The sequence below is a fragment of the Haliotis rufescens genome, unplaced genomic scaffold, assembly GCF_023055435.1.
Source record: "Haliotis rufescens isolate VD_foot unplaced genomic scaffold, xgHalRufe1.0.p SCAF_118, whole genome shotgun sequence".
Taxonomy (NCBI): domain Eukaryota; kingdom Metazoa; phylum Mollusca; class Gastropoda; order Lepetellida; family Haliotidae; genus Haliotis; species Haliotis rufescens.
In genome coordinates, this window is record NW_025963800.1 from 117,996 (window position 1) to 140,588 (window position 22,593).

Here is a 22,593-nt window from a genome sequence, read left to right on the forward strand (position 1 = left end):
CAAAAGCGGGAGAGATATAATAATCTTTATTAGGAGAGAAGATACAGGTATTCGAAGGGGGATTGTGAGAATATACGGAAAATACCCACATGTGCATAAAATGGACTTGTTTGACATTGCCGAGGTCGGGTTAAAGGTAAATTTAAACATTGCGCCCCTCGTGGTTTATTCTCCCTGCAGTGTTCTATTGTACGATAAACAACTCCCACTCGTCGTTTATTTCTTAAATAAAGAATCTGATTCTGAACATAAGTAACTTTTAGTTTTGAAACTGTCAGACTTTTTCATGGCGCTAGTTACCAATTAGGTGTGGAACCTCACCCCACATGCACATGTGCACATTGTGGCGATTCACCAGAAATTATTTCTAGAATTAATTTTCAAGCCACGTTGAAAGTTCAACGCTAATGTAGTGTCCCGTCAGTTGATAACTGTGGATCACAACGGGTATCTGGAAACATCTTGTTGGCCTACACCGTACATCTGAGTGAGTGAGTTTGGTTTTACGCCGCTTTTAGCAATATTCCAGCAATATCACGGCGGGGGACACCAGAAATGGGCTTCACACATTGTACCCATGTCGGGATTCGAACCCGGGTCTTTGACGTGACGAGCGAACGTTTTAATCACTAGGCTACCCGACCGCCCCACCGTACATATGTGTTGGATATATAAGTCAGCTGACGGCTGGTTAACCCACATTTCTTTTTCTCTTAGAACCATATGTAGCGCTGTCCGGGGTACGAGTCATCAGAAGCTTTACAATGAAACAAATTGTAAGACATTAAAAGAGAGACGATAGAATTCAAAACTGGTATTTTTTTACAAAATGAATAACCATTTCTCCAGGGAATATCTGTGTCGGCTTATTCCTGACACAGTTTCGCAAAACACAAATATGACTTAAGGGTTCAAACTAATCTTCAAACAGCGAAGTGTAAAACCTAAGCTTATGCAGATTCATTTATACCAGCTATAACACAACTTGGGAATATGTTACCAGAAAGCCTAACGGGGGCAGAGACCATTACTCAATTTCAGAATTTCCTTCACGTAAGGGGGGATAATGGTATACACTGGGATTTAAATTATGGAGACAAGTTATGTCAAATTATTTACAGTTGCCTCAGGCATGGCTGCAGCGATCATAACGCAGATCAGTATGATAGATATTTCTTGGATACTAAAACTTGTTCCTGTGGATATCATACCGAAGATGCTTTACACTTTTTTTATGTGTGTACAAATTACTATGCTCTTCGAAATGAAATGTATTTTTACGAACATGTTTATTCTTTACAAACAGTGCTATGCGGAAATTTGTAATAGAGTAAGGAAGAGTAAACCCTAATATTAGATTAAAACTGGCAGGTTTTCAGTTAGATGAATTGTTTGATATTAACTGCAAATATATTTATTATATATACACATCTTTCTTGGCATATTCAATTCATTTGTTACATCTAACCTGCATTGATGTATTTATTGTAATATCTCCTATGTGTAATGGAGCGGTATTAACATACGCCCTTTGCTTGGTCGCCAATCCATTTTCACACTTTTATGACAATAAATATGTTTAACCCATTTCTTTTTCCCTAATGCACCTGTCTCCACAGTGACACACTTTCGATGGTCATGTATTTGATACGGTATAATAGTTGTGTTTGAACCTTTTTTTAAGTGTTTCCGCCACCGGTTTCAGCCACGTTGAGTTTGATAAAGTTCTTGACTGTTTTGTCAAATCCAATTTTCAAGTGTATACTTTTGAGTTAATGAGAATTGTCTTTAGATACAATTGTTGCGAACACAAGTACAGTATAACTTGTATGTCTGTTGTAAGTTTTTTTCTGGGCATGCTCGTTTTTCGAAGGGAGGGATTATGGAACGTAGTGTTACAGCCTTTAATGCAGAAACTACTGACAAGCCACACGACTAATGTGCAAGTCTGTGTGGACAGTAGACTACATTGTTCATTGTTTATATCACTTGTTTTATCATTTCTTAACTTCATTACAAGAAATATAAATGATGTAAATGACTTTTTACATTGCTATTTACAGACCAAATTCATTCATTAACTTCAAGATATTTGGCATTTGATGTAAACACGGAGCAAGTTATTTCAAACGGGCATATTAGATATATAAAACGTTAATGCCAGGGAATGACAACTTCGGTTACCACTGAATGACACTGAACAAAGGAAACAACTGAACTAACACTGAACAAAAAGAACAACTGGACAAACACTGAACAAAGGGAACAACTGGACAAACACTGAACAAAGGGACAACTGAACAAACACTGAATAAACACTAACAAAGGGAACTGAACAAACGCTGAACACAGCGAACAAATGAACTAACACTGAACAAAGAGACCAGCTGAACAAACGCTGAACAAAGGGACAAACTGAATTAACACTGAACAAAGGGAACAACTGAACCAAAACTGAACAAAGGGACCAACTGAACAAACACTGAACGAAGCGAACAACTGAATAAACACTGAACGAAGGGACCAACTGAACAAAGGGAATAACTGGACCAAAACTTAACAAAGGGAACAAATAGAATTAACACTGATCAAAGGGACAAACTGAATTAACACTGAACAAAGGGAACAACTGAACTAAGACTGTTCTCTGACAAGATGACTGAATATGAGAGCAGTATGCGATCATTATTAGTTATCTAATAGTGGTATACCAAAATGTTTACCCAGCCATTTTATCATATCTCTGTCAGTCTTTCACGGAGTCAAATAGTATACCAACAATCACCTTACTTCTCATCCCTGACCCTGTTTCAGTGACCTCGGGCAAGAAAGAAAATATCCATGCTTCACCTAAATTTCAGAAGACTACGATATACACTACCTCATATTTATGAAAAATGTCAAAACATGACATACTAGTACTACCTACAAAATTAAGGGATCTGATCAAATAAGAAGGTGAATTGACGATAAATGTGTGAAAATTAGATATCGGGATGTAGATCAATATCTGGTGTGTGCACCATGTTGGGCGATACATGCACGACGCCTTGATGGCATACTGTTGATTAACCTGTGTAAGCTGGATTCCCCGCCATTCCGCATGAAGAGCTAGGCGCTGGGTCTCTGGCGTACAGTGGGCACGATGGGGTCTGGCATTCTTATCTTGCAGTTCGATGTTTTCCTGCAATTCGAGCTAATGGAACAACTACAGAACGCAAACTTTCGTCAACATATCACTGGCGAGTCAAATGTCCACTCAAAACAACCTAAACTAGTTCGCCTGGCATGTGATACCGCCACTGTAGACTTGGTGTAACATCATTCCCGCACAACTCGCCCCTGGTGTTGCCAAGCTGAACTCAATCTTTACTGAGATTTAAATTATGGAAGCAGATTATGACAAATCATTCACAGTCGCCTCAGGCTTGGCTGCAGCGATCTTAACGCAGATCAGTAGAATAGACATATCTTTGATATAAAAACTTGTTCCTGTGGATATCATACCGAAGATGCTCTACACTTCTTTTTTGTGTGTACAAATTACTATGCTCTTCGAAATGAAATGGATTTTTACCAACATGTATCTTCTTTACAAACAGTGCTATGCGGAAATTCGTATTTGAGTAAGGAAGAGCAAATGCTAACATTAGATTCTATTCAACACTTTATATTAAAACCTGGCCGATTTTCAGTTAAATGATTGTTTAAAATAAACTGCAAATAGATGTATTATATGTACACATCTAGCTTGGCATGTACAATTTATTTGTTACATCTAACCTTCATTTATGTATTCATTGTAATGGAGCGGTATTAACATAAGCGCTTCGCTTGTTTACCAATCCATTTTCACACTTTTGTGAAAATAAATATGTTTAAACCAATCTTTACCCCTATGATTGACGTTAGGGTCACACCCATCACGTGACGTTTGCCTTCAGGCGGGCTGCATAAAGCCAGTTTTAACGGTAGATGTTGAAATTCGCCCTCCTATAATTGTACGGAATTCTCAATTGATAACAGAAGCAGATTTGTATCTATTGCGTCATGCAATTAATGTAATAAGACAATCTTGTCTGGGTGTCTTTTTATAGGCCTGCCACGCCTAGGTCGCATTACAACCCCAAGCCGTTTGACGGTATTTGTGCCATATTCCAGAAATAACATACTGGCATACCAAGTTCATTGATCAACCAAATTCATGTAGTGATGCTTACAAAATAATGGTTATTTTATTTGGGGCCTTGTCAGTGGGAACAACGAGAAACTCTTCGGCAGCCAGACTTGGGATGGCAACTGGCTGGGACAGAATAGGTTCCGATTCTGCTTCCTGTTTTTCAGTTTGTACACTCTACCAATGACATCATGCACTGACTTCATCCACTCTGAAATACATTCAACATATTCCCCTTCTCTTTAGGCCCATGTTTGGACATATGCTTTGACAGCATTCATAATTATTTTTAAGTTGTGATCCAAATGGGATGGAGGCTGCTCATATTATGTTAGTCCATATTGGAATAACAGACGAAGGTTGATATCATGTCTGAGAAAGTTACTTAAATATAAGGCATCAATTATCTTATTAGCAAATTTCAAATTCAAGAACAAGCAGTCTTTGTCCGACTTGGTGGAATCAGCTGCCGGCTATTAACGCACATTTCTTTTTCTCTGTTCCACCTGTCTCCACAGTGACACACTTTATGTGCCCCAGCCGATACGATCCGGGCTGCCGGGCAAAAGAAAGTATACACCCACGTTTGGTGGTGTCTAAAACTGAAACACACAAGAAATGACTTCTTTGGGAGGCATTTAGAAGTTGGAGTACTAAGTAAGGATTAGATATATGGATGACCAACTTCTTTATTACAATAAGAAGCGACGTTTCAGTGTATGTTCTAACATTGTTATCAAGCAAGTGATGTACAGATTAAGGTTGACAAGTATACATGCAGGATAGGAGGCCGTCTTTCTACAGTTGAGTAAGTTTAAGATGCAGTTACACTGGCGCGGAGAAGCATGTTATGTACACAGAAGGGTAAAACATGTTGGCCGGTGAAGTCTGTAATATATACAAAAGGGTAAAGCCAGTAATATAAACAATGGTGGTGAGGGACCAACTGGACAAACACTGAACAAAGGGAACAAGTGAACTAACGCTGTACAAAGAGACAAACTGGAAAACACTGAACAAAGGGAACAACTGAACTAGCACTGAACAAAGGGAACAACTGAACTAACACTGAACAAAGGGAACAAATGAACGAACACTGAACAAAGGGAACAAGTGAATTAGCACTGAATAAAGGGACCAACTGAACTAACACTGAACAAAGAGACAAACTGGAAAACACTGAACAAAGGGAACAACTGAACTAGCACTGAACAAAGGGAACAACTGAACTAACACTGAACAAAGGGAAAAAATGAACTAACACTGAATAAAGGGAACAAATGAACTAACACTGAACAAAGGAAACAAATGAACTAACCCTGAACAAAGGAAACAAGTGAACAAACACTGAACAAAGGGAACAAGTGAACTAACACTGAACAAAGAGACAAACTGGAAAACACTGAACAAAGGGAACAACTGAACTAACACTGAACAAAGGGAAAAAATGAACTAACACTGAACAAAGGGAACAAATGAACTAACACTGAACAAAGGAAACAAATGAACTAACCCTGAACAAAGGAAACAAGTGAACTAACACTGAACAAAGAGACAAACTGGAAAACACTGAACAAAGGGAACAACTGAACTAGCACTGAACAAAGGGAACAACTGAACTAACACTGAACAAAGGGAAAAAATGAACTAACACTGAACAAAGGGAACAAATGAACTAACACTGAACAAAGGAAACAAATGAACTAACCCTGAACAAAGGAAACAAGTGAACAAACACTGAACAAAGGGAACAAGTGAACTAACACTGAACAAAGAGACAAACTGGAAAACACTGAACAAAGGGAACAACTGAACTAGCACTGAACAAAGGGAACAACTGAACTAACACTGAACAAAGGGAAAAAATGAACTAACACTGAACAAAGGGAACAACTGAACTAGCACTGAACAAAGGGAACAACTGAACTAACACTGAACAAAGGGAAAAAATGAACTAACACTGAACAAAGGGAACAAATGAACTAACACTGAACAAAGGAAACAAATGAACTAACCCTGAACAAAGGAAACAAGTGAACAAACACTGAACAAAGGGAACAAGTGAACTAACACTGAACAAAGAGACAAACTGGAAAACACTGAACAAAGGGAACAACTGAACTAGCACTGAACAAAGGGAACAACTGAACTAACACTGAACAAAGGGAAAAAATGAACTAACACTGAACAAAGGGAACAAATGAACTAACACTGAACAAAGGAAACAAATGAACTAACCCTGAACAAAGGAAACAAGTGAACAAACACTGAACAAAGGGAACAAGTGAACTAACACTGAACAAAGAGACAAACTGGAAAACACTGAACAAAGGGAACAACTGAACTAGCACTGAACAAAGGGAACAACTGAACTAACACTGAACAAAGGGAAAAAATGAACTAACACTGAACAAAGGGAACAAATGAACTAACACTGAACAAAGGAAACAAATGAACTAACACTGAACAAAGGGAAAAAATGAACTAACACTGAACAAAGGAAACAAATGAACTAACACTGAACAAAGGAAACAACTGAACTAACACTGAACAAAGGGAAAAAATGAACTAACACTGAACAAAGGAAACAAATGAACTAACACTGAACAAAGGAAACAACTGAACTAACACTGAACAAAGGGAAAAAATGAACTAACACTGAACAAAGGAAACAAATGAACTAACATTGAACAAAGGAAACAAATGAACTAACACTGAACAAAGGGAACAAATGAACTAACACTGAACAAAGGGAACAACTGGACAACACTGAATAAAGGGAACTGGACAACACTGAACAAACACTGAACAAAGGAAAGAAATGAACTAACACTGAACAAAGGAAACAAATGAACTAACACTGAACAAAGGGAACAACTGAATTAGCACTGAACAAAGGGAACAACTGGACAACACTGAATAAAGGGACCAACTGGACAACACTGAATAAAGGGACCAACTGAACAAACACTGAACAAAGGGAAAAAATGAACTAACACTGAACAAAGGAAACAAATGAACTAACACTGAACAAAGGAAACAAATGAAATAACACTGAACAAAGGCAACAAGTGAACGAACCCTGAACAACGGGAACAACTGAACTAACACTGAACAAAGGAAACAAATGAACTAACCCTGAACAAAGGAAAGAAATGAACTAACACTGAACAAAGGAAACAAATGAACTAACACTGAACAAAGGGAACACGTGAATAAGCACTGAATAAAGCGACCAACTGAACTAACACTGAACAAAGGGAACAACTGGACAACACTGAATAAAGGGAACTGGACAACACTGATCAAACACTGAACGAGGGGACCAACTGAACAAACACTTTAAAAAGGGACCAACTGAACAAACACTGAAAAAAGGGACCAACTGAACAAAGGGAACAACTGAATAAAGGGAATAACTGGACCAAAACTTAACAAAGGGAACAACTGAACAAAGGGACAACTGAATTAACACTGAACAAAGGGACCAATTGAAGTAACAACTGAACAAAGGGACCAACTGAATTAACAACTGAACAAAGGGACAAACTGGACAAATACTGAACAAAGGGAACAACTGAACTAACACTGAAATAAGGGGACAACTGACCAAATGGGATGGAGGCTGCTCATATTATGTTAGTCCATATTGGAATAACAGACGAAGGTTGATATCATCAACATTAGAGAAGTCTCCTGTGAAGATATGACAAGAGACTGCTAGCAACATGGCGAGTATTGACAGCCAAAAGCTGTGGAATTTACATCATGAGTTGCCAAGTCCTCATTCTGCAACACGTTCCATACAGGTGTTTGTGTGAAACTCTTGGTGGTTCCTGAAATTTGAATATTGTGGGACATTTTGGGAAAATGATTTTTGGCTGAGAAAGTTACTTAAATATAAGTCATCAATTATCTTATTTGCAAATTTCAAATTCAAGAACATGCAGTCTGTGTCCGACTTAGTGGAATCAGCAAGCTTAGGGGAAAAACTGTTGAAAGAGAAATACAGAGATGCTATACATGTACATTGGGTTCGTTAAACAAAACATTTTTTTACTGCATTCTAAACGTTTTTTGTAAAAATACAATTCGTAATTATGTTCCAATAACACAAGTGAAATGAAACTGCAACACAGTGTCCCTTCACCAACACATGGACAAGGTTACGCGAGTTGACCAAGTCGGTTGACGTGGGACATGTTTGCGCGGCATGTCGCTTTTAAAGACACTGTTTTGTCAAAGACATCAAGCGACTTCAAAATACAACATGAATACAGCACTTTAACAAACTTCGAAGTCGGCAGTTTTCAATAGTGTGGAATTTTATCATTTAATTATTTCGTGTCATACGTTTAACCTCAACGCATGTTTCTCGGTTCGAACAGTGATAAACATCAATCCATGGAATGGCACTTTCCACTTTCAAAGAAAAGGAGTGAGGAAGGCTGATTGCTGGTGTTCTACTACTTCCTGACAATGCCTCTTCTTCTCAAACACCTCGACTTGCAAAGGCTGCTGTGCGACAATGTGTCGCCAGACATGACTTTCCACGTTTCCTGAAGTGAAAGAACACCATGGAAAACGATATGACGACGACGATGACCTCAAAGCTGCCGTGAAAGGGTTTATCAGGGTGGCTTCAGAAAAGTTCCTGACTGAATGAAAAGCTTCACTATCGATGTGAGAAGTGTTTTGAAAAGCTGGGAGATTATGTTGAAAATTACAATTAAAAACACTTTCTCAATTGTTGATTTTGTTTGTTAGCCTTATAACTTTTTGACCAGCTCTCGTATTTATGGCATACAAACCCTTCACTCAGAGATCTACCTATTTGTTATGCCAGTTAGTTATTTTGTGTCTTGTATTTATCAAGTGATGATGATGTCTGTGAGAAAGTAGATGTCTAGATCTGTACTCCTCTGACCTACCTCGTTTTTGTAAACTTCACCAGATATCTATTTTATTTACATTCATTTTTATATTATAGCTGCACCTGAAGTATTCCCTGTGATTTTATCTTTCTTCTTTTACTTTTCAATAAAAACTTCCTCGTGACTGATGAGTGATGTTTCTGTGTAGCTCAGCCCTCTAACTAGAGAATGTGCAGAAGAACAACAGACCCAAATAAAGACAACAACATTTACTGTACATATTTCACATCAAGCAGCTTGTTCTGTAGATTATTATGAAGACCCAGGAATGCCAACATTGCAGCAAATCTTGTGTTGTATAGGTGTGTTGTAGAGGCATGCTGTCCAGGCATGTTCTACTAGGGTGTTGTACAGGTGTGTTGTCTAGGTGTGATTTACAGGTGTGTTGTCTAGATGTGATTTACAGGCGTGTTGTACTAGGGTGTTGTACAGGTGTGTTGTCTAGGTGTGATTTACAGGTGTGTTGTCTAGGTGTGATTTACAGGTGTGTTGTAGAGGCATGCTGTCCAGGCATGTTGTACTAGGGTGTTGTACAGGTGTGTTGTCTAGGTGTGATTTACAGGTGTGTTGTCTAGGTGTGATTTACAGGTATGTTGTACTAGGGTGTTGTACAGGTGTGTTGTCTAGGTGTGATTTACAGGTGTGTTGTACTAGGGTGTTGTACAGGTGTGTTGTCTAGGTGTGATTTACAGGTGTGTTGTCTAGGTGTGATTTACAGGTGTGTTGTAGAGGCATGCTGTCCAGGCATGTTGTACTAGGGTGTTGTACAGGTGTGTTGTCTAGGTGTGATTTACAGGTGTGTTGTCTAGGTGTGATTTACAGGTGTGTTGTACTAGGGTGTTGTACAGGTGTGTTGTCTAGGTGTGATTTACAGGTGTGTTGTCTAGGTGTGATTTACAGGTGTGTTGTAGAGGCATGCTGTCCAGGCATGTTGTACTAGGGTGTTGTACAGGTGTGTTGTCTAGGTGTGATTTACAGGTGTGTTGTCTAGGTGTGATTTACAGGCATGTTGTACTAGGGTGTTGTACAGGTGTGTTGTCTAGGTGTGATTTACAGGTGTGTTTTCTAGGTGTGATTTACAAGTGTGTTGTAGAGGCATGCTGTCCAGGCATGTTGTACTAGGGTGTTGTGCAGGTGTGTTGTCTAGGTGTGATTTACAGGTGTGTTGTAGAGGCATGCTGTCAAGGCGTGTTGTACAGGTGTGTTGTCTAGGTGTGATTTACAGGTGCATTGTCTAGGTGTGATTTACAGGTGTGTTGTCAAGGCATGTTGCACAGGTGTGTTGTACTAGGGTCTTGTACAGGTGTGTTGTCTAGGCGTGTTGTTCAGGTGTGTTGTATTAGGGTGTTGTACAGGTGTGTTGTCTAGGTGTGATTAACAGGTGTGTAGTCTAGGTGTGATTTACAGGTGTGTTGTAGAGGCATGCTGTCCAGGCATGTTGTACTAGGGTGTTGTACAGGTGTGTTGTCTAGGTGTGATTTACAGGTGTGTTGTCTAGGTGTGATTTACAGGTGTGTTGTAGAGACATGCTGTCCAGGCGTGTTGCACTAGGGTGTTGTACAGGTGTGTTGTCTAGGTGTGATTTACAGGTGTGTTGTCTAGGTGTGATTTACAGGTGTGTTGTAGAGGCATGCTGTCCAGGCGTGTTGTCTAGGTGTGATTTACAGGTGTGTTGTCTAGGTGTGATTTACAGGTGTGTTGTAAAGGCATGCTGTCCAGGCATGTTATACTAGGGTGTTGTACAGGTGTGTTGTCTAGATGTGATTTACAGGTGTGTTGTCTAGGTGTGATTTACAGGTGTGTTGTAGAGGCATGCTGTCCAGGCATGTTGTACTAGGGTGTTGTACAGGTGTGTTGTCTAGGTGTGATTTACAGGTGCATTGTCTAGGTGTGATTTACAGGTGTGTTGTACTAGGGTCTTGTACAGGTGTGTTGTCTAGGCGTGTTGTTCAGGTGTGTTGTATTAGGGTGTTGTACAGGTGTGTTGTCTAGGTGTGATTTACAGGTGTGTAGTCTAGGTGTGATTTACAGGTGTGTTGTAGAGGCATGCTGTCCAGGCATGTTGTACTAGGGTGTTGTACAGGTGTGTTGTCTAGGTGTGATTTACAGGTGTGTTGTCTAGGTGTGATTTACAGGTGTGTTGTAGAGACATGCTGTCCAGGCGTGTTGTACTAGGGTGTTGTACAGGTGTGTTGTCTAGGTGTGATTTACAGGTGTGTTGTCTAGGTGTGATTTACAGGTGTGTTGTAGAGGCATGCTGTCCAGGCGTGTTGTCTAGGTGTGATTTACAGGTGTGTTGTCTAGGTGTGATTTACAGGTGTGTTGTAGAGGCATGCTGTCCAGGCATGTTATACTAGGGTGTTGTACAGGTGTGTTGTCTAGATGTGATTTACAGGTGTGTTGTCTAGGTGTGATTTACAGGTGTGTTGTAGAGGCATCCTGTCCAGGCATGTTGTACTAGGGTGTTGTACAGGTGTGTTGTCTAGGTGTGATTTACAGGTGTGTTGTACTAGGCTGTTGTACAGGTGTGTTGTCTAGGCGTGATTTACAGGTGTGTTGTACTAGTGTGTTGTACAGGTGTGTTGTCTAGGTGTGATTTACAGGTGTGTTGTCTAGGTGTGATTTACAGGTGTGTTGTCTAGGTGTGATTTACAGGTGTGTTGTAGAGGCATGCTGTCCAGGCATGTTGTACTAGGGTGTTGTACAGGTGTTTTGTCTAGGTGTGATTTACAGGTGTGTTGTCTAGGTGTGATTTACAGGTGTGTTGTCAAGGCGTGTTGTACAGGTGTGTTGTACTAGGGTCTTGTACAGGTGTGTTCTCTAGGCGTGTTGTTCAGGTGTGTTGTATTAGGGTGTTGTACAGGTGTGTTGTCTAGGTGTGATTTACAGGTGTGTAGTCTAGGTGTGATTTACAGGTGTGTTGTAGAGGCATGCTGTCCAGGCATGTTGTACTAGGGTGTTGTACAGGTGTGTTGTCTAGGTGTGATTTACAGGTGTGTTGTAGAGACATGCTGTCCAGGCGTGTTGTACTAGGGTGTTGTACAGGTGTGTTGTCTAGGTGTGATTTACAGGTGTGTTGTCTAGGTGTGATTTACAGGTGTGTTGTAGAGGCATGCTGTCCAGGCATGTTGTACTAGGGTGTTGTACAGGTGTGTTGTCTAGGTGTGATTTACAGGCGTGTTGTACTAGGCTGTTGTACAGGTGTGTTGTCTAGGCGTGATTTACAGGTGTGTTGTACTAGTGTGTTGTCACGGTGTGTTGTCTAGGTGTGATTTACAGGTGTGTTGTCTAGGTGTGATTTACAGGTGTGTTGTTTAGGTGTGATTTACAGGTGTGTTGTCTAGGTGTGATTTACAGGTGTGTTGTAGAGGCATGCTGTCCAGGCATGTTGTACTAGGATGTTGTACAGGTGTGTTGTCTAGGTGTGATTTACAGGTGTGTTGTCTAGGTGTGATTTACAGGTGTGTTGTCTAGGTGTGATTTACAGGTGTGTTGTAGAGGCATGCTGTCCAGGCATGTTGTACTAGGGTGTTGTACAGGTTTGTTGTCTAGGTGTGATTTACAGGTGTGTTGTCTAGGTGTGATTTACAGGTGTGTTGTAGCGGCATGCTGTCCAGGCATGTTGTACTAGGGTGTTGTACAGGTGTGTTGTCTAGGTGTGATTTACAGGTGTGTTGTACTAGGCTGTTGTACAGGTGTGTTGTCTAGGCGTGATTAACAGGTGTGTTGTACTAGTGTGTTGTACAGGTGTGTTGTCTAGGTGTGATTTACAGGTGTGTTGTCTAGGTGTGATTTACAGGTGTGTTGTCTAGGTGTGATTTACAGGTGTGTTGTCTAGGTGTGATTTACAGGTGTGTTGTAGAGGCATGCTGTCCAGGCATGTTGTACTAGGGTGTTGTACAGGTGTGTTGTCTAGGTGTGATTTACAGGTGTGTTGTCTAGGTGTGATTTACAGGTGTGTTGTAGAGGCATGCTGTCCAGGCATGTTGTACTAGGGTGTTGTACAGGTGTGTGGTCTAGGTGTGATTTACAGGTGTGTTGTACTAGGGTATTGTGCAGGTGTGTTGCCTAGGTGTGATTTACAGGTGTGTTGTCTAGGTGTGATTTACAGGTGTGTTGTAGAGGCATGCTGTCCAGGCATGTTGTAATAGGGTGTTGTACAGGTGTGTTGTCTAGGTGTGATTTACAGGTGCGTTGTCTGGGTGTGATTTACAGGTGTGTTGTAGAGGCATGCGGTCCAGGCATGTTGTACTAGGGTGTTGTACAGGTGTGTTGTCTAGGTGTGATTTACAGGTGTGTTGTCTAGGTGTGATTTACAGGTGTGTTGTCTAGGCGTGATTTACAGGTGTGTTGTCTAGGTGTGATTTACAGGTGTGTAGTCTAGGTGTGATTTACAGGTGTGTTGTCTAGGTGTGATTTACAGGTGTGTTGTAGAGGCATGCTGTCCAGGCATGTTGTACTAGGGTGTTGTACAGGTGTGTTGTCTAGGTGTGATTTACAGGTGTGTTGTCTAGGTGTGATTTACAGGTGTGTTGTAGAGGCATGCTGTCCAGGCATGTTGTACTAGGGTGTTGTACAGGTGTGTTGTCTAGGTGTGATTTACAGGTGTGTTGTCTAGGTGTGATTTACAGGTGTGTTGTCTAGGTGTGATTTACAGGTGTGTTGTAGAGGCATGCTGTCCAGGCATGTTGTACTAGGGTGTTGTACAGGTGTGTTGTCTAGGTGTCCCAGGTGTCCCAAGTAGCCATGGTGCCCAGTAGTCCCTGTCCCAAGTGTCCAAGGTGCCCAGTAGCCCCTGTCCCAAGTAGCCAAGGTGCCCAGTAGTCCCTGTCCCAAGTGTCCAAGGTGCCCAGTAGCCCCTGACCCAAGTGTCCAAGGTGCCCAGTTGCCCCTGTCCCAAGTAGCCAAGGTGCCCAGTAGTCCCTGTCCCAAGTGTCCAAGGTGCCCAGTAGCCCCTGACCCAAGTGTCCAAGGTGCCCAGTAGCCCCTGTCCCGAGTAGCCATGGTGCCCAGTAGTCCCTTTCCCAAGTGTCCAAGGTGCCCAGTAGTCCCTGTCCCAAGTAGCCATGGTGCCCAGTAGCCCCTGACCCAAGTGTCCTAGGTGCCTAGAGTCATCTCTTCAAGGCATTAATGAAGGCATCCTTTGGCACCTCCACGTTTCCGATCTGCCGCATACGTTTTTTACCTTCTGCTTGTTTCTTCAGCAACTTCATTTTCCTTGAAATGTCACCACCATACTGAAACATCCAAACACATTATAACCATTAGCTGTTGCATCAGGGACTTGCACTGAGTGGTCCAATGTTTATTGTACGAACGGCCATAGATTCAAATCCATCAAATGCATCCACTACAGTGCAGGGACATTTTACAAATATATTCACATGTTTCATTTCAGTACATTTCTACTCTTGAAGGCATAGTTGAAATGTAACAGTTTTAAATTTTGACAATTTGTTGTTGCCATAATGCTGACAAATTGTTGGTTTGAAGATCCAATTACATATTTATTTGGTATGTATTGCTTTCGAATATCTCTGAAGGATGGACATAGAAAGATGAAACGATACAGATCTTCCATATTATTTAGGTCATAATATGTACATAATCTTTCAAAATTTTGGAATCTTGTGGTGTCTCCCCATGTCAATATTAAGCTTTGTACATCGAACTCGAACAAAAGCAAAATCGGTCGCAAATGTACAAAGGACCGAATCTATGAAATATTTTCGCTGCTTTCAAGGTTATCTTAAATAGAGTACAAATTAATAACAAGTCCTTGGTTGGTTAATGCCACACTCAGCAATATTCCAGCTGTGGTCTGTAAATAATCGAGTCTGGATCAGACAATCCAGTGACTGACGTTATGATCTACGCAATTGGGATACCATGACATGCATCAACCAAGTCAACGAGCCTGACAACCCAACCCGTTAATCGCCTCCGACGACAAGGATTGTCACCTATTACAGCAGGCATGGGTTGCTGAAGACCTATTCTTTTCCCAGATCTTCACGGGTTCATATCTAGTACTTGATGATAATATATTAGTACATATCTTTCAGTCAGGCTTGTGAAAGGTTAAGAAAACTAAACCCAAGCACAGCCAAGACCTGAACTAAATAGAATACGTCTAACATTACTTGCCCAGTTCTGTCTACGTACTGAATCCAGAATGAACAAGAACCTAGCGCCATGGGGCACATTGCAAGTATGTACAGTCGTGCCGCTTTTATTCGGACACTTGCGTCATTTCACAATTCGTCCGTATAAACGAATTTCCGTATAACTGAAACCAGCTTCTTACTGGAATAGTTACTTCCCTTCAATTATGCAACTCATGACAGATGACAGAGCAAACAGATATATCCACTCACAGTTTGAAGTCACAACTTTGACCTCTGACCTCCACAGACGCCATATTTATCGAATGGGATTACATGTACAATAAACAAGCTCGTCTCAAACGTAACTTAGTCTCACGAATCAAAGGATTACCATCAGCGGAAGTGTATTGTCCGGGTAAGTGAGACAATTTTGTGTGTATTTCAGTGTTTTGTGTATGAAAATGACCATCCAGTTACGGAAACTGAATTTCCATATATACGGGTAAATTTATATAGTAATTATTTCGTTTTGAATAAAAATCGTCGGGGAACCGAGGTTTCCGGATAATTGAAGTCCGTATAAGCGGGGCATGACTGTACACAAGCCATTCATACTACCCAAGCCATTCCCTTTGGCATTTTGGCACAAATTTACATTTCACTTTGGCCTTGGTTGATTTGATATAAAAATTACTATGACTATCACTAGCGTTTACATGCTTTCCAATCTCACTCATTACATTGAACCGATGAAGATTCATCTGAATGTTTTCAAAGAAGTCAGTGATTCTCTGAGGTTTCTTTTCTGGGGCGTTTTCACCTTTTCCCCGAAATCTGACACTGCCACTTAAATTATTAAGGCCACAATAACGATCAGAAAGGTCACAATGTTTGCCAGCATTGCTTATCAGACTTCAATGAAAGACCTGTGCAAATCACTGCCAGGCTTAACGAATGAAATTGTTTGAAACAACTCATTAAATTCCCGCTTTTATGATTATTTCTGAATGGCAAGACAGCAAATCACTGCCAAATTCCATGAAATGTGCTATTCATAGACATGAGTTGTTTTTGCTAATGTCAAATGCATGTTTGGTGAAAAAGGACCTCGTGATTCACCACCAGGTCATCTAGGTGCCATCAATTGTGTTTTACTTATCAAGTAGCCCAGGAATGTTTATTTTTAGTGCCAAATATGTGAAAAATGCATAAATTATGCAAATACGCAAGCTTCATTACAGAGATATTCAGTCAGTGAGTAAACATTGGTTTATGCATGTACCAAAGGGTCTGCATGGATCCAGCAAGGGTGACACAACCATCCAAGTCACACATTGTAACCACCAGACCAGCCAGGTTGAATGCCCTGCCCTGCCCTGCCCTGCCCTGCCCTGCCCTGCCCTGCCCTGCCCTGCCCTGCCCTGCCCTGCCCTGCCCTGCCCTGCCCTGCCCTGCCCTGCCCTGCCCTGCCCTGCCCTGCCCTGCCCTGCCCTGCCCTGCCCTGCCCTGCCCTGCCCTGCCCTGCCCCAAAAGATGCTGGGACAATTCTACTCACTTCTCTGGCTAGTTCAGACATACTTACACATTTGGCTAGTACGTCCTTCCCGAGAGCTCTGATGTCTTCTCTGGCTAGTTCAGACATACTTACACATTTGGCTAGTATGTCCTTCCCGAGAACTCGGATGTCTTCCCTGGCTAGTTCAGACATACTGACACATTTGGCTAGTACGTCCTTCCTGAGGGCTCGGATGTCTTCTCTGGCTAGTTCAGACATACTTACACATTTGGCTAGTATGTCCTTCCTGAGGACTCAGATGTCTTCCCTGGCTAGTTCAGACATACTTACACATTTGGCTATTATGTCCTTCCCGAGGACTCAGATGTCTTCTCTGGCTAGTTCAGACATACTTACACATTTGGCTAGTATGTCCTTCCCGAGGGCTCGGATGTCTTCTCTGGCTAGTTCAGACATACTTACACATTTGGCTAGTATGTCCTTCCCGAGGGCTCGGATGTCTTCTCTGGCTAGTTCAGACATACTTACACATTTGGCTAGTATGTCCTTCCCGAGGGCTCGGATGTCTTCTCTGGCTAGATGAGACATACTTACACATTTGGCTAGTACGTCCTTCCTGAGGGCTCGGATGTCTTCTCTGGCTAGTTCAGACATACTTACACATTTGGCTAGTACGTCCTTCCTGAGGACTCAGATGTCTTCCCTGGCTAGTTCAGACATGCTAAAACATTTGGCTAGTACATCCTTCCTGAGGGCTCGGATGGCTTCTCTGGCTAGTTCAGACATACTTACACATTTGGCTAGTATGTCCTTCCCGAGAACTCGGATGTCTTCCCTGGCTAGTTCAGACATACTTACACATTTGGCTAGTATGTCCTTCCTGAGGACTCGGATGTCTTCTCTGGCTAGATGAGACATACTTACACATTTGGCTAGTACGTCCTTCCTGAGGGCTCGGATGTCTTCTCTGGCTAGTTCAGACATACTTACACATTTGGCTAGTACGTCCTTCCTGAGGACTCAGATGTCTTCCCTGGCTAGTTCAGACATGCTAAAACATTTGGCTAGTACATCCTTCCTGAGGGCTCGGATGGCTTCTCTGGCTAGTTCAGACATACTTACACATTTGGCTAGTATGTCCTTCCCGAGAACTCGGATGTCTTCCCTGGCTAGTTCAGACATACTTACACATTTGGCTAGTATGTCCTTCCTGAGGACTCAGATGTCTTCTCTGGCTAGTTCAGACATACTTACACATTTGGCTAGTATGTCCTTCCCGAGGGCTCGGATGTCTTCTCTGGCTAGTTCAGACATACTTACACATTTGGCTAGTATGTCCTTCCCGAGGGCTCGGATGTCTTCTCTGGCTAGTTCTGACATACTTACACATTTGGCTAGTATGTCCTTCCCGAGGGCTCAGATGTCTTCCCTGGCTAGTTCAGACATGCTAAAACATTTGGCTAGTACATCCTTCCTGAGGGCTTGGATGGCTTCTCTGGCTAGTTCAGACATACTTACACATTTGGCTAGTATGTCCTTCCCGAGTACTCCGATGTCTTCCCTGGCTAGTTCAGACATACTTACACATTTGGCTAGTACGTCCTTCCTGAGGGCTCGGATGTCTTCTCTAGCTAGTTCAGACATACTTACACATTTGGCTAGTACGTCCTTCCTGAGGGCTCGGATGTCTTCTCTGGCTTGTTCAGACATACTTACACATTTGGCTAGTTCGTCCTTCCTGAGGGCTCGGATGTCTTCTCTGGCTAGTTCAGACATACTTACACATTTGGCTAGTACGTCCTTCCTGAGGGCTTGGATGTCTTCTCTGGCTAGTTCAGACATACTTTTACAAACCTGTAGAGGTTGTGAGTTCTCTGATGAAATCCTCCTTGGGGCACTTATTGCATTTTCCTGGCTCAAGAAAATCTACATGACATAGTTGTAACCATTTTCCTTAATAAAAATTGTTACCACACAAAAAACTTTGTTTTTGTATGATATACGTCCACCCTTATGGTGCCTCACCCTCCACAGCGCGTCACGCCAAGGGAAGCAACTCTCACCAAAATCACTTTCCATATGTCTAATGCTGACGGAATGTTAGGAGGCGGGTGGCCGTGCCCCAAGGAGGATTTCATCAGACAATTCATAACCTCTACAGGTTTGTAAAATTCTCTTTCAGATTAAATCCTCCTTGGGGCACTTATTGCATCAAGATAGACTCCTAAAGATAATCTAGGAAGTGGCATCCGTCAGCAACAAGCGTGCATAAATACATCGTATTTTGATTATTTCAATGAATAAACAAAAGTTCAATAAATGGAACCAACCTTATCGTGAGGCACCACCGTCGAAAGGCGGGGGCTGGAGACAGGGCGTTATCGACCATACACAATGAAAAGAGCCATTTTTTGTGGCTTATCATATCGAGAACTCGAGACACACACACCCCCCACCCCACCCCACTTTTTTGAACAAGTGATATTGGGGGCACAGATCACGAGAGACTATAAACCCGCACAGAGCTAGGCCAGAGGGTCCCCGTAAATCGAAGGAGTGCATGTGCAAATACGATGATTATCGAGGAGTAATGGCTGGTATTGTATCGACCGTAGAAGATAAAATCCGGACCATTACTGAGCAGTGTTATAACCGGTCCGGGCGGTCTAAAATCTCGAAGGCTCAATCGGCTAGAGATGTAGAACTTTGCCCAGTTCGGAGAACTGTCTGACCAAACCGAGCACGCTCGCTTGAGTGTTTGTCGAGTTGGTAATGTTTGATGAATGTGCTCGGCTGGCTCCAAATAGCCGCGGAGCAGATCTCCTCAATGGGCAGAGCCGCAGCATACGCTTGTGTCGTAGCCACTGCTCTAACCGAATGAGCCTTCAACTTGGTAGGGGGGTCCCTGCCTTGAAGTGTGTACACCGTACATATAGTAGAGACTATCCACCTCGAGATAGTTTGTTTGCTCGCAGGTGAGCCAGCCTTCCTACCGCCATAACAGCAAAATAGTTGATTATCCTTACGGATACCCTTAGTTCTGCTGATATAGGACTTGAGGGTCCTGCGGACATCCAAGACATGAGCATGTCTTGTAGTGGTCCCCGACGAGGAAGGCTGTGAAAGAGCAGGTAGCTCAATAGGAGCCGTCACGTGGAAGGCGTGTGCGACCTTAGGACGGTAAGAGTTCGGCAGGCGAATACTGACCCTGTCCCGGTGAAAGACAGTTAGTTCGGGATCGGCTGACATTGCGTGAATGTCGCCTACCCGTCTGCCGGACGTTACCGCCACAAGGAACGCCGTCTTCCAGCTCAACAGCTGAAGAGAGAGAGACGACAGATCCCGAAAGGAAAGACCGGACAGCCAATCAAGAACGATTGACAATTCCCAAGGGGGACTGATCCGCCGGACAGGCGGTCGGATCCTGTCCACACCTGCTAAAAAACGATGCACTAATGGGTGCGCACCCAAAAGTGCCCCGTCGACGGGGACGTGAAAGGCAGCGATAGCTGTAGAGTACCCCCGGACTGACGATGCGGCCAGGCCGACATCTAGTCGCGACTGGAGGAACTCAAGTACGGCTACGAGATCTGCAGAAAAGGGATCTGCAATCCTTCTATCGACACACCAGCTCGCATAGCAGGCCCATCTATCCTCGTACTGAACGTTTGTCGAATCCCTCCGCAAAGCCAGTATTGTGTCTGCAACTCGTGCAGGAATACCGCTCTCCTGGAGGCGATTCCGGACAGTGGCCAAGCCACCCACTGAATCCTGGGATTCGGGTGGAGGGCCTCGTTCTGGGATAGGAGGTCCGGTCGTAAAGGTAATAGAACAGGAGGCTGAGCCAGAAACCTGAGTATGACTGGAAACCAACTCTGCGCCGACCAAAGGGGTGCCAGGAGCACAAGTAGTCGCGCAGGCTGAGTGGCTAGCTGAGACAGGACCTTGGAAATCAGAGGTACTGGGGGGAATGCCCACAGAATTCTGTCCGTCCAATCTAGCTGGAAGGCGTCCGGTGCCACCGACCTCGGGTCGGGGACTCGGGAGCAGAACGTTGGGGTCTGGTGATTCACCCCAGACGCAAACAGATCCACCTGGAACGACCCGTATAACTGGGAGATAATCCCGAATATCCCCGGGTCGAGCCTCCACTCGTGAGGAGCGAGGATCCGGCGAGACAGAGCGTCCGCACGGACGTTGTCTACCCCCGGGAGATAAACAGGTAGCACCCTGATAAAGTGTGAGTCGCACCATAGGAGGAACTGCCACGTCTCTTGGAGAAGCGACGGAGACACCGTTCCCCCCTGCTTCCGGATGTAAGTCATCGCCGTTTGGTTGTCCATCTCTAGACGCACCACTTGGCCACGAAGCAGATCCAGGAAGCCACCAACCTGACCGCTCTCAGTTCTAGCACATTGATATGCAGTTTGATCTCCTGCTGGGACCATAGTCCCGAGGCAGTGTGATCGTTCAGAAAGCCTCCCCAGCCGGAGAGTGACGCGTCTGTTTGAACTGTGAGAGACGGCACGGGAGTGTCGAGGGGGAGCCCCCGGGACAGATTCCCGACCTCGGTCCACCACTGAAGGTGTGCATTGAGCCACTGCAGAGTCTCGAGGACAGTCTCGAGATCTTCCGAGTTCACCCAACGTCGACGGAGCGCTTGTTGAATGGGTCTCATTCTCAAGCGCGCCCGCCAAACCACATCCACTGTCGCCGCCATGTTGCCCAGTAACTGGAGCCATGTACGAGCAGTGTGACTGGCGGACAGAAGGAACTGGGAAGTAACACTTCTGACCTTGGTAATGCGATCTTGTGACAGAGATACAAGTCCGCTCACCGTGTTGAAATTCGCCCCTAGGAAGACTAGATTCTGAGTAGGGCTCAGATCTGACTTCTTGAGATTGACTATCCACCCTAGAGTGATCAGAATATCTATCACTTGTTGTGTAGCTATCTGACTCAGGGATTGCGATAGAGCTCTTAGTAACCAGTCGTCGAGGTACGGATGGCAGAACCGACCTTTTGACCTGGCCACTTGGGCGGGAATCAACATCAGCTTGGTGAACACCCTCGGGGCCGTAGCGATCCCGAATGGTAGAACCCTGAACTAATAACACCTTCTCAGATTGAGAATAGGCCTGAACCCTCCGTCTTTTTTGGTGACTAGGAAATATGTCGAGTAGAAGCCCTCGCTTTCCTGTCCCACGGGAACGGTTCGATCGCAGCCTTCATAAGAAGTGCGTCGACCTCGGCACGGAGGAATTCCGCCCTCTCTAGGGTAGCAGGCACCGGAGTGTGCTTTATCCCGGAGAAGGGGGGGCGGATGATGTTTCCACCGAGGCAAATGGCCATCCCTTAGAGTGGACAGGGTCCAGGGATTGGATGTGACTGTCTCCCATTCCTGCAGGAATAGAGCCAGTCGGCCGCCTACGGGGACATCCGGCTTGAGGCAGTGGACCCCGGCTGTCGGCAGTTCGATAACATGCGACCGTGGGTCCGCCCGGGGCACTTCGGGCGCTAATGGGAACCCGATGGGTTCCCGGCCCCGCGAAAAGGCTGCTGGCCTTGACCAGCTGCCCTGCCCCGGCCCCTGCCTCTCTTGCTCCTCCCGGCGCCCTTACCTGAAGGAAGCGGCTGCTTCCAAGCAGGTGCAGACTTCTGACCCGGCGCATCAGCGTAGGAGGAAGCAAGTGGAGAGGTCCGCTTACGCGGTTTAACGCATGGTACCTCCAACAAGGCCTTAGAATCCTTGATGGAGGCATACAACTGTGCGGCCTCTCGGACCACCTGCTGAGCCCCAGGGAAGAGGGTGGCACCCATCTTATAAGGCAAAGCAAGTAGATCCTGGCGTGTGGAAGC

General features: G+C 43.8%; 1 protein-coding gene across 2 annotated transcripts in view; it reads right to left on the reverse strand.

Annotated features, from left to right (window-relative positions):
* Positions 1-6,744: 6,744 nt before the first annotated feature.
* LOC124123866 (translation factor Guf1, mitochondrial-like) overlaps positions 6,745-22,593 on the reverse strand; it is a 62,041-nt gene continuing 46,192 nt past the window's right edge. The window contains exons 18-19 of one of the 2 annotated variants that reach the window (XM_048393203.1): positions 14,297-14,348; positions 6,745-8,736 (exon numbers count right to left, since the gene is read on the reverse strand). In XM_048393203.1, coding sequence (XP_048249160.1) covers positions 8,603-8,736; positions 14,297-14,348 — 186 coding nt within the window. In that variant the 3' untranslated portion in view covers positions 6,745-8,602. Of the gene's footprint in view, positions 8,737-9,305; positions 14,349-22,593 lie in introns of those variants that run through there. The other variant, XM_048393204.1, reaches the window with a different exon arrangement.